Source organism: Euleptes europaea, chromosome 6 (genome assembly GCF_029931775.1).
Source record: "Euleptes europaea isolate rEulEur1 chromosome 6, rEulEur1.hap1, whole genome shotgun sequence".
Lineage (NCBI taxonomy): Eukaryota > Metazoa > Chordata > Lepidosauria > Squamata > Sphaerodactylidae > Euleptes > Euleptes europaea.
The window spans coordinates 104,040,572-104,053,928 of record NC_079317.1 but is presented as its reverse complement, the minus strand read 5'-3'; the positions used below and the strand labels follow the sequence as shown (position 1 = coordinate 104,053,928).

Sequence of the window (13,357 nt, the reverse complement as noted above, 5' to 3'; positions counted from 1 at the left end):
CAATCTGACCTATCTGTTGGGATTCAGGAACAAAAAAGAAACAAAATAACAAATAAATAAAACATACTGAGAGATGTGTAAGTTGACTGTTCCATATCTACAATACTCCATTCAGACAACTGAATATGTACAACACACCCAAAAGTGCAAGATGAAGATCTTTAAACTGGGTGATGGTACTACATAGATTTTGTATTGGACTTTGGATCCATTTTAACTAATCAATGGAATTCAACTAAGGAATTTCAAGGGCTATGAAAGGAATTTTTAAAAGTAATATTCTGGTCAATAATATGCTGATCTAAAGAAATTGTAACTGGAAATATTTCCACTAAAGTTCCACTAAGCTGCTTTTATCGTCGTTTCATTGCCTGTCTGTTGTACCAAATTTGTACCTGCTGTTACATCCAAGAGCATGAAACCACAGAGTTTGCCATTGCCTTCCCCAGTAATCTACACTTTACCCCCAGCAAGCTGGGTACTCATTTTACTGACCTTGGACGGATGGAAGGCTGGGTCAACCTTGAGCCGGCTACCTGACACTGAGTTGCATGGCGATCGAACTCAGTTCATGAACAGAGCTTTTGTCTGCAGTACAGCAGCTTACCACTTTGGGCTATGGGGCTCGCTCTGATCATCGAATCACTTATTTTTTCAGCTTGAAATGTTCTGGTGAAAAATCTCATTCAAAATAGCATTCCATTTTTCTGAATCTTAATTTCTTTGCAAAAATGCTCAAAAAAATGAACAGCATAGGCTGTATTCAGCCCTGTAAGATCTCATAATAGCTTTTCTAGTATTATTACCTACTTGTTATATTGATCTTAAGGAATAAATAAAGGTCAACTCAATGAAATTCCATTGGTTTCTACTAGTTGTCTCTGCAACACCAAAATCAGTGAATGTACCAGTCAAATGGAGCATCAGATGCTTCATAAGAATATTATACAGTGAGGTATTCATGGTGTATTTATTCATGTTGTTATCTCCTCTGGGATCTTCTAAATGTTGTTCTGTTCTTATTGCCTATGTTGCTATGGAAAAATTAAATCTGGTGAGGATAGGCATCTTTAATTGTATATCATTGCCATATTCAGTTTACATATACAATTTACATATGCATGTACAGTTGGCAGATACAGTTTATCATAAACAAAAATGTACATTCAGCCAATCTTTAATAATTCCCCAAGAAACAATCAAAGAGAGTTATATTTATAAACATTCAAGCTGTAATTATTTATGAAGCATCAAAAAGCCATAATTAAGCTACAACCCACTGGAACCTAAGACCATTTGTTTGTTTGTTTCTTGGATCTGCCATAGAAATTCACTAAATGACCATGGACTGGATCCATGTGGATGAGCAATCTTCATCACAAGAGCTGCATTGGTCATGACTTTGGCTGGCTCTCATATCCCCCTCACAATGAAAACCTCAAACTGAAGGTCACCCCAAATACTGGCTTTGTTTCCCTGCACCGTGACCATTTCTTGAAATCACAGGATGTCATTTGTCACCAAAAATGTATTATTCCCATGTTTTGCATTAAAAGCTTCTTGTTCGCAGAGTTTGAAGGAAGAAAACAAGTGCATGTCTGACCTAGCCTATGCTCCTTCATCCCTTCCCCCTGAATGGGATAATTTGCTCAGAATCTTTGGTGTTCGGAAGTATCTTATATCCAGATAGTTAATTTCCCTGTTCTGATGTGTTATACAATTCCTCTTTCAAAATCTCTATGCATTATTTCCCCCCCTTTTTTTGCCATCGAGTCACAGTTGACTTATGAAAACCCTGTAGGGTTTTCAAGGCAACAGACATTCAGAGGTAGGGTTGTGCATATTGATATGCCCGAACCAAAAATAAACCTGAAATTAGCTGTTTTGGCAATATTCGGTTTTTGGGTCGACTGAATACTAAAACCTGGAAATCTGCCCGAAGCCGAATAGGTGATTCCCAAAAAGCACAGTTAGGAGATAGTTCAGGTCCCGTCTGCCTCAGGGAGAGAGCAGAGGGAAGTTCAGCTCTGCCTCAGGGAGAAAGCAGTGATAGCTCAGGTCTGGCTCAGCAAAAGACCAGACAGAGGGAACAGTAGCTCTGCTTGGCAGTGTGGCAGTGTGGTTTAGCTCTACCTCTGTGAGAGAATAAAGTACCTGATTTTTAGGCCTGCCGAGCAGACCTTGTACCATTTAGTCTGACTCTTGGGAAAGGTGTGGGTAGAATCCTGTGTGTTTAAGAATATCTAACTTTATGACTAGTCAGTAAAAGCCTGTCTGTGCCTGAAAGCATTAAAGAAAATTCAAACCACACCCCAAACCCATAATGATCTTAAATTTATGTGCCTCCGCCAGGTTTCTCCTTTGACTACCTGGAGACCTGTGCTGCTAATCTGTTCTTTGAAACCCACCTTTAAATAAATAAATCTGCAGTGTTGTTTGTATACGGTTCCAGCCTCAGTGATCTCCATATTCTACTTACCACAAACCTTACCTCATGGCAGCAAAACCAAAGCTTATAGACTTGATATCTTATGAATGCCTGGTAACTAAGGAAAGGGTTATAGTTTAAAACAAACCTATTTCCCCCCAAATCATGAGAGGATGTGTGGGTCCCCTCAGTTGGTAGAAAAGGCCTGTCACAGTCAACATGGGACATGTGTGGTTTTTTAAAAAAACCAAAACTATCTAGAGAACCTAGCTCATTAATTTAGCTCTCATTCCTACAGATTCTGTTTTCAGAAATCTAACCATGTTAGATAAGCTTTATACCACCTACAGCTTTGTACCAAACCTCCATATGACCTGCATGTGACACAGTAATAAGGACAATCCCTGACTTTATTACTTTATCAAGTGCCTTTAAAAACCTAATTTTCATTTTGCCAATGAGGAAGTAAGCTACCCTTAAGACTGCCACTTGGTATCATAATTTTGGACCAGCATCCCACAAATGAAGGCACAAAGGATCAGTATATAAGTTAAAGTACATTTTATTAAATGGCTGTTCTACATGAACAAACTATTAATTTGACTTTTTTCAGGCAACACACTGGCTATCAGAATTTGGGCAGCACCACCTTCAAAATGTTGCGAGGTAATCTCATAGTGTTACAAATGGGAGGGTGGACTGGTCAGCAATGCATGGCAAATTCCTTCATGGGAAAGGTGGAGTATGATGATAAGTTTCTCAGCCTCCCCCACCCCCAGATTCATTGAGCACTATCACAGCTCAACCAGTGATCCCTCATGTTACATTTGAGTTTACAAAAGCTGGCTCAATGACTCCAGCAGAGCCTTGAATAAATCTTTTGCCATTAGTTCACCCTCTTTCTTGTGTAGAGAAGTTGTAGAGATTTAAGTAAATGTTGCAAAGATCATGTGTCTGTCTTTGAAAACACCAACCCTACATCATGCTCTCTTGTCTCCCAATAAAGACTAGTAGACACACATGCACTGTGAGATGAATACAGTGACTACCACCGCAGTAATCCTTTCCTATCTTGGGATAGTTGATTCCTAGTATTGCAGCAGGTTTCACATAAATTAATAGCAGTGGAAAGAGAGAAGAGGGTAAAGGAGGGTAAATTTGCAGATGATACTAAGAGAGGGATTGCAGTGGAAAGAGAGAAGAGGGTAAAATAGTCTTCTCCCTATTCCACCAATGAAGTTTCATTGCAGTTTCATTGATGGAAGTGGAACAAAGGGTGATTTTGTCCCCTTCACCCTCCCCACTGCAACCCCTCAATGGATGTTGCTATTTGTGAATGCAGAAAAGGTGGCTTGTTTTTAATGTCTTGTTTTGTATTTACATTGATAATGTATGATGTTAAATAGTCTTAATTTGAATCTTGAGCAGTTTAAGTAAGATTTGTATCTGTCAGTGCCTTTAATTGTTAGGCTGCTGATTCAACCTGATAAGATGTCATCTTTTTGTAAGTTTCCCTGCTCCACTTCACTTTGTTGGTTGTAGTTTGCATGTGTGACAAGTTCATTATGGGATAATGAGAAATGAAACTAAAAATTCCTCAGACACTCTGGGGCCAAAGGTAGTAGGGGCAGAGAACTCAGTATCCCCTGATTGGTGTTGCCAGCTGGATATTGGGCAGATGTGCCAGCTGCCTTGTTCAGCACTGGGATTATGAAAGAGCAGCGGGCAGCAGTACAGGATGTGTGTACTGCCAAGAAGGTGGCAGAGATGTCTCTGGTTCAAGGTGGGACAGATATGAGTGAACATCAGACATGTTCCAGTGACAGTAGTGGTGTGCATTTGGATATGCCAAACCTTTAAAAGCCGAAAAATAAAGGGCACCAACGGAGCCAAAGAAGCCGAATCCAAGAAACGCCAGAAATTTTTGGCTTGTAATTCCTTTTGGCTTGTAATTGTAATTTATTGTTACGGCCATTGACCAACATAAAATAACAAAGCAATATGGGTATCTGTATAACATTAATTAAAAGTAGGAAAAAGGAAAAAATAAAAAAAATAACATGGCCTAAAATAAACTGATTAAATACATTATCAGCATAATAAGGTACCAAATAAACATTGCACATTATACATTGTACATTGTACATTACTTCACTCGTCACTCATCATCTGATGAATCACTAGTAATATAACCCTTTTTATTTTGAACATTCCTTTTAGTAATGGCCTTCCAGCAAAATTTCGCTACATCGTAGGAAATAGCGGGGGTTTTAAGCAAAAATTGGATAATTGCACTTTCTTCAATTATAGATTGATATGAATGACCAAATCGTTGTAACCAAGGATCAATTGTAGATCTTCTAAATTCCGCATAAAATTCAGAGTATAATAGAATGTGTGACACTCCTCTACTCCCACAGGACATGAACATTTTCTCATCTCTCTAGGTTGATTTGAAAATCTACCTAGAAGAACAGCTATGGGGAGGGCATCAAAACGTGCTCTCGAGAATGCCCATCTCAATTGGGGTGAAGTAATATTAAAGAGGTATAGGGCCATGGCTTTGTCACCACCGGATAATAAATTCTTATATACCCCAGAAAGTTGTGCAATCTCCTACTGGAGCTCCATATCATGCAGCCGTTGATAGACTGTAGCTTTTGCTCTATCCAGCCCTAGGTCCATCAAACGCACAGGGTCAATGCCCACTGAGGCATGTTTTTTAATTATCTTAGTTGATCATTGTGGATACGGAGTAGCTGATAGGAAATACTGTAGCTTAATAGGGTTAAGATACACTTTCAGCCAATAACTAATGGTAATAAGCCATATCTTTATTTCTACTTTAGGAAGCCCTGCATTAAAAAGAGCCCTAAGATAGATAGATTGAACTCTTTCTAAGATGGTGAATTTATTTGTGCTCCATAGCAAAGCTGGGATAGGGATTTGGCATTTAGACTCTATGACATTGAAGTATCTCCCCTCCCCAAACCCCACCCTCCTCAGGCTCCACCTAAAAAATCTCCAGGAATTTCTAGCTGGCAACCCTAGCTAGAAACCATAATGATTTTTAGTTTGCTTGTCTCATTGAATTGTGTTAGAACATATCTTTGTTTACTGTTTCTTTGTCTCACTGACAATGGAATATAAACTATTTACTCCTAAACTTGTTCTTTGAATTTCTAGCAGTGTAAGTAGATGTATTTATACTGGTGTTTACAATATAAAAAACCTATGCTTTAATTTCTTTGTTCCTTATATTTTATTTATTTAAAAATTCTGAGTTGCCTTTCCACCTAAATAGGATCCACAAGCGACAAATATCATGAGTACGACCCTTTTTATTTTTGCAAAAACCCAAAAAACCATATAGTGCTGCTCCAGCAGTAAGATGTAGTTCGCATGTGTGTAAAATAGGTAGTCACTCTTTAAGATCATGTTACTGTTAGATGGATCTTTGAGATCCTGTTAGGGGGGTCTGTAATTGTTTGCCCCCCAAAGAGTGCTTGTTAATGGTTCCTCGTCCACTTGGAGAGGAGTGACTAGTGGAGTGCCTCAGGGCTCTGTGTTGTTCAACATTTGGATGAAGAAATAGAGGGGATGCTTATTAAATTTGCAGATGATACTAAATTGGGAGGGGTAGCAAATATGGTAAAAGACAGAGCCAAGATACAGGATGATATTGACAGGCTGGAGAATTGGGCTAAAACAAATAAACTGCATTTCAACAGAGATAAATATAAAGTTCTTCGGTTCTTGTAGGTTATCCGGGCTGTGTAACCGTGGTTAGGGCTGTTGAATTTAAATTTTTTTGATATAGTTCGGATTCGGCTGAATTCGGCCCGTTTAGATTTGGCATATGCCGAAGTCCGAACTCCCCCACTTCGGGTCCGTGCAATTCGGCGGGAATTCAAAGTTTGGGGAAAAAATTCGGCCGAATAAAGCCATTAAAAACACAACAGCGCCTTTTTGTGGCTCTGGGGGGGCATTTTTGGGGTTAGAGGTCCCAAACTTTCAGCGGAGCTTCAAAGGACGCTTCTTGCCAGACCCCCCAAGTTTTGTAAAGATTGGGTGAGGGGGGGCTGAGATATGGGCCCCAAAAGGGGTCCCCCCACCCTTAATGTGCATCTCTGAGCAGAGCTTGCTGCCCACGCACAAAGCTCCCAGCCCCGACAAACAGCTAAGAAGTTTGCAAAGCAACCCAGCTGCAAAGCAACACAAACAAGTAAAGCAACACCTTTGCAACTGTGCAAAGCATGGAAAGGGACAGAGGCAGCTAGCTATGCATAAGGAGCAGGAGGGGGTGGAATTTCCCCTTTTGCATCGGACTCGGGACCAGGCAAACACATTCTTTAAGTCACCATTTGAAAAATCAGTTTTGAGCAAGGATCAAAACAGACCTAACCAATCTTATGAATGAGGGAAAACCTGAGGATACACAACTGAAGCCCCCCCTCAAACCAGGGAGAGAGAGACTCGAGGGGGCACACCCCCCCCCAGGCAGAACGGGCAAAAGCCCCCTTTGGCTTCCCCCCCACCCACAGAAACTGCTCCCTCCCCACACACACAGACTCTGCTTCCCCCCCCCCACACACACAGGAGAAAAAGTATAGATTAAAGCCCCCAAAGGGGTCTTACTGTGGCTGTCTTCCATTAGGAGGGGCTGGGAGGAGGACTGGGTAATCCAAGATGATTCCATTTAAGCATGGGACGTTTTGCTCTGGAGATGCATACAGGGTGATCCATTCATCCCAATAGGGAAAAGGGGAAAGCCCATATCTCGGGGTCCCCTGACCCAATGTTTACAAAAATTGGGGGGTCTCTTAAGAAGGCTTGTCTGAAGCTCCACTGAAAGTTTGGGGTCTGTACCCCCCAAAATGCGCCCCCTGCAGCCACAGAAAGAGAAAAGGGGGGAGCCGATATTTCTGCCCCCACTGAACCCATCTTTACAAAACTTGGGGGACTCTTAAGAAGGCTTGTCTGAAGATATCTTGAAAGTTTGGGGGCTGCACCCCCAAAAAAGTGCCCCCTGCAGCCATGGAAATGGAAAAGGGGGGAGGGAAAAGGGGTGGAGCCCATATCTCGGGACCCCCTGACCCAAAGTCTACAAAATATGGGGGGGTCTCTTAAGAAGGCTCGTCTAAAGCTCAGCTGAAAGTTTTGGGTCTGTACCCCCAAAAATGCGCCCCCTGCAGCCACGGAAAGAGAAAAGGGAGGAGCCCATATCTCGGGACTCCCTGACCCAATGTTTACAAAACTTGGGGGGTCTCTTAAGAAGGCTTGTCTAAAGCTCCACTGAAAGTTTGGGGTCCGTACCCCCAAAAATGTACCCCCTGCAGCCTTGGAAAGGAGCGAATGTGCACAAGCACCCCCACACACACACGCGAGGATTTCTCTCACTCTCTCTCCCCGGCCCGGCCACACATCAGCTGATTCCTCCAGTATTCAATCCTGACTGATTGGCCAGAAGAAGACCCAGCTTGGCCACCGATTGGCCGGGGGAGGAGAATGCTGCTTACTGACGGTTATGCTGCTTACTGACGCCCCAAATTTGCCGGATTTATTCGTGAACTCCCGAACTCGCTGCATTCGGGGGCCCTTTTCCTGCCATTTTTGAGTTCAGTTCGTCCCGAACTAAAAACCGCCAAATCAGGGGAAATTCAGCTGTTTTTCAGTTCAGGCCGAACCGAATCGACAGCCCTAACCGTGGTCTTGGTATTTTCTTTCCTGAAGTTTCGCCAGCAGCTGTGGCAGGCATCTTCAGAGGAGTAACACTGTCCTTCAGGAAAGAAAATAAAAAGACCACGGTTACACAGCCCGGATAACCTACAAGAACCAATGAAAGACCATTAAAGCCTTCGACAATATAAAGTTCTTCATTTAGGTAGGAAAAATCAAATGCATAATTATAAGATGGGGGAGACTTGTCTTAGCAATAGTGTGTGCGAAAAGGATCTTGGGGTCTTAGTAGACCTAATGCTGAACATGAGTCAGCAGTGTGATGCAGTAGCTAAAAAGGCTTTCTTGGGCTGTATAAACAGAAGTATAGTATCCAGATCATGTGAAGTGATGGTATCGCTTTACTCTGCTCTGGTTAGACCTCACCTAGAATATTGTGTTCAGTTTTGGGCACCACAATTTAAGAAGGATGTAGACAAGCTGGAACGTGTCCAGTGGAGGGCAACAAAGATGGTGAGGGTCTGGAGACCGTCCTATGAGGAAAGGTTGAAGGAGCTGGGTATGTTTAGCCTGAAGAGGAGAAGACTGAGAGGGGATAACCATCTTCAAATACTTGAAGGGCTGTCATATAGAGGATGGTGCTGAGTTGTTTTCTGTTGCCCCAGAAGGTCGGACCAGAACCAACGAGTTGAAATTAAATCAAAAGAGTTTCCATCTAGACATTAGGAAGAATTTTCTAACAGTTAGAGCAGTTCCTCAATGGAACAGACTTCCTTGGGAGGTGGTACATGCTCCTTCCCTGGAGGTTTTTAAGCAGAGGCTAGATGGCCATCGGTCAGCAATGCTGATTCTATGACCTTAGGCAGTTTATGACAGGGAGGGCATCTTGGCCATCTTCTGGGCATGGAGTAGAGGTCACTCACTGAGGTTGTGTGGGGGATGTAGTCGTGAATTTCCTGCATTGTGCAGGGGGTTGGTCTAGATGACCCTGGTGATCCTTTCCAACTCTATGGGCATTAACGCATGGGCAGAATGTTCCTGGTTCGCTCCTCTGTTATCCCACAATATTTTAATCCCACAATATTTAAGTCTGGATAATCAAACGCATGACGCCAGCCTATCCCACATTAAGTCTGAAACAAGTAGCTGCTGGAGGCTCCCCGTGCGTTTGAACCAACTATATAATGTGGGATAGTTCGCAGTGCGGGATAGCAGGGGAGTGACATCGCCCAAGGATTGGCTAAGGGATTATCCAATCAAAGGGCGATTCTCCCCCTTTTTTTCTTGGAACACCAGCGTTCTGGTATACCATCATCTCAACCTGTTAAGCATTGATCTTCTCAGGCATAAAATGGCTTTTTGGAGTGGGGCAGTGGAATGCATTCTAGAGTGAGGGAGGTGCGTTGGTGCTACTGAAAAAAAGATGTGGGTATTTTTTTGCTGAGATGTTAGAAAACTGGCAATCTGGTGAAGCTAGCATACCTCAGAAGTTTACAGGCATTGCAAACGAACTCACTAGTAGAAGCTGGTGTGGATGACAAGATGGATTGTGCTAGTCCCATGGGCTGTCATTCCAGTCCCAGAGCTCTGGGTTTAGAGATCTTACTGGAAAATCCATTCCACATTTTCTTTGCAACTCTGTTTGTGCTGTAATGTATTTCAATGGAGCTCATGCAAGGCAATTGGCAATCCAGGCTCCTTCAATAGGCTATGCATCCTCTCCCATTGTTTCTAATCGGCTAGCCTGTCATTCATTTTAGTGCATCCCGACTTCACCTCTTTGCTTCGTGGCCAGCCAGAGGAGAGGGGAAGGAAAGCCTTGTACATTTTTCAGCGTGCCACTTCAGAGGCTCGCAACAGCACAGCGGATGGGAACGCGTTGATCAGATTGACGGACCACGTTTTGCTTCCACCCAAAGCTGGAAAGTTGTGCCTTTTCCTTCCGAGTGTAAATAAAGCTGTGTTGTGAGGGCGAGGCAACAAAACTGGCTGGGCTTATTCAAAACAGGACAAAATGGGCATTTTAATTAAAAAGACGGGACGGCCAGGAAATGTGACAAAAAACGGGTCAGCCTATACAAAAGGAAGGTAGGACAGGACTGTGCTTCAGCTGCCATTTGCCTTGGGGTGGGGGCTCAGTCCCCCCTCGCAAGTTCGGGGGGGGCTCGAGGGCTTGAGCCCCCCCCAAGTTTACGCCTATGTGAGGGAGACCAGTAAGGGGCGTGTCCTTGAACGAAAGGAGGTTAGTAGCGGGCTAGTCATGTGATTACACGCACGCCGGCGTTCCAGTAATGTAGCGAAATTTTAAAAAGTAGCGGTTTAGCACTGAAAAGATCGCTAGAAAACAGGGATTGCTTAACCCGGTTTTTTTTGCCTTAATTCGCGACTAAGGTGGGTCCGATGCGCAGCACTTGGACGGTCGTGCGTGTGGACCACAGAGATTCGCTACTATTAAGGCACAAAAGCGAGACAAATTGGCCGTGCGTTAAGCCCCTATGATTCTATGATTCTAAGGGTATACAGCAGTAAGTCATGTGATTCTATCTTTCCTCCTTTATTGGTTCTTTTCCATTTCATTCTGGTGCCTGTCTCTTTTAAGGCAAAAGATGTGAATGTATGAGTTTTTTTTCTAAACTAAAACGTCAGTATTCAGGTTAAATTGGCACTTGGCAATAAATAAGTGGGTTTTGGGTTGCAGTTTGGGCACTCGGTCTCTAAAAGGTTCGCCATCACTGGGCTAGAGTCTTTTTTAAAAAAAACAAAAGCTGTGAATTCAGGGAACCTGTTTAAACTATCCTTACAACACTACAGCATTATATCAATATTTTAGGGCCATTCTTTAAAAATATATGGGTGTGTGTGTGTGTGATGCCACTGATAACAACACCAATGATGACAGCACCCTCCCTTGAAAATCCTCACTATTTAAGCCACGTGTGGAAGAAAATAGACTCCACAATAGTAAAAATGCCCATTGAAGGCAGACACATGGAAGAACCCTTCCCAAACTGATTGCAATGCTTGTGGATCAACTACCAAAAAATCAGGAGTAACTCCAGCATGCAGAAAAAGTCACAGTTTGGATGTACAGGCTGGAATAAACAAAGCCAGTGTTAATGCTGGCCAAGTTTGGATTTGCACACAATGCTGGTACCTGGTTAGAGGCAACCTGTTAGAAGCAACTCACACAATAATAAAAATCTTAGTTAGCTCATATACATAATGTCTTGTTTCTTCATTTGAAGATACAAATGTAAGGCAAAAAAAAAGAGACGCACCTTGTGGCATCTGTTAGTAGGGTTGCCAACAGGCCTGGAGAAAAATGTCCAAATTAATAGATCCTTAATTTGTGGAAATGAGCAGTTAAAGCTTTCCTTAACATGAAGGTAAATAATGTCACCTTGTAAATAGCATCCCATTAGGCCTTTAGTCAAGAGACAGAACTTTTTTTTTATCCAGGCAGTTGACAATTCTACATGAAACCACTGAATCCATAGCTTTTTTATTAGTTGTCATAAAATCTGATGTGCAGTCCAGATGAGCTGATCATTCATAAGGGATGCTAATGACATAATAACATCATCTCAGTCTCCTGATTAGTTCTGAGGCAAAACAGAAAAGTGTCAAGCTCATATAGTGTTAAATACAATCCAATAGCTGCATTCTAGTGCTGTATTCCCAGAAGGACTCTGCAGCAGAATTGAGCTGAACATGTAGCTAATTAAATCCAACACATTTATGATATGTAGAAAAGAATTAAACATATATAAAGTATTAAACATATTCTTATATATGATAAGCTATTTACTCTATGTTTTTTAAAAAACATTTACTTGGATCCTGCCATCCTTTCCAATATTTTTCTCACACCATCTTTGACTTCCTTATTTCTTAAGCTATATATCAATGGGTTAAGTACAGGGATCACCACACTGTAAAAGAGAGACACGACCTTGTCTTGGTCCAGAGAGTAGCTGGAGCTTGGCCGTAGGTACATAAAGAGGAGGGTCCCATAGAAAATGGTGACAGCAATCAGGTGGGAAGTACAAGTGGAGAAAGCTTTGCACATGCCTTCCACTGAACGCATCCTAAGTATGGTAAACAAGATGCAGCAATAAGAGATGATCACTACTGATGTTGTTGTGATTTCATTAAATCCAATTAAAATAGCAAGCAGAATTTCCTTGAGGATGTCATTAGAGCAAGAAAGTTTGTTCAGTGGGGGTCCATCACAGAAGAAATGGTTGATGATATTGGAGCTACAGCAGGGTATTCTCAAAGCAACTCCAGTCTGTATTGTTGCATTGAGAAATCCAGCAACATATGACAATACTACTAATGGGATACAAACTCTCTGGGACATGATGACTGTATACAGCAAAGGACTGCAGATTGCCATGTACCTGTCATAAGCCATTACAGCCAGAAGGTAGCATTCTGTAGTTGCTAAAGCAGCATAAAAATAGAGTTGTAAAACACACCCAGTAAATGAGATGGTTTTCTTGTGCGCAAAGAAATCCACTAGCATCTTGGGGGTGACAACTGAGGAGTAGCAGACATCCAAGAAAGACAAATTGCTGAGGAAGTAATACATGGGAGTTTGAAGGTGAGAATCAGTCTTCACTACCAAAATGATACTAATGTTCCCCACTATGGTGATAATGTAGATCAGTAGAAATAACACAAACAGAGTGGTCTTTATCACCAGGTGATCTGTGAATCCCAAAAGAATGAACTCATCCACCAGAGTACAATTTCCACCAGCCATTTGTATCACCCATATAATGTAGTCCTGGGTTCTGAAACACAGAAATCATGGTTAAGTTGTATGGTTCTGTAGAAGTTATGCTCCAATTGACAAAGAGTAGCATTATTATTTATTTGTTTAGTTCATTTATAACTCATGTTTTTCCCCAAAGGGGAACTCAAAGCAGGTTACATACATAACAACCCTGTGAGGAAGGTTAGGCTGAATCAAAGATCCTCAAAAGTGTATGTGAAACCTGAATCGGGAGTGTGGGGAATTGATTATAACATTTTTTTGTCTCTAGTAGCAATGTGGAATGTAGTATGATGGACTGATTGATCCATTATGATATCTTAAATGAGGATGTTATATCTAAAAGTATTGTGGGTCATCATAAGTGCAGGCATTGTTCTCATGGTCCACAGTGTTTATATATTTAAGAATGTACAAGTCCTTTGGATCAAAAGACTAACCAATTAGTGAACCGATCCGTTCACTAATTG

At 41.9% G+C, this 13,357-nt stretch overlaps 1 protein-coding gene across 1 annotated transcript; it reads right to left on the bottom strand.

The window, feature by feature from the left end:
* Positions 1–10,039: 10,039 nt before the first annotated feature.
* On the bottom strand, positions 10,040–12,875 carry LOC130479744 (olfactory receptor 1020-like; the record flags this gene model as incomplete). Its single annotated transcript, XM_056852155.1, has 2 exons — positions 11,978–12,875; positions 10,040–10,065 (listed from the first exon to the last, which is right to left on the bottom strand). Coding segments are annotated over exons 1-2 (924 nt in total), but the record flags the coding sequence as incomplete, so codon positions are not given.
* Between the last annotated feature and the right edge of the window lie 482 nt (positions 12,876–13,357).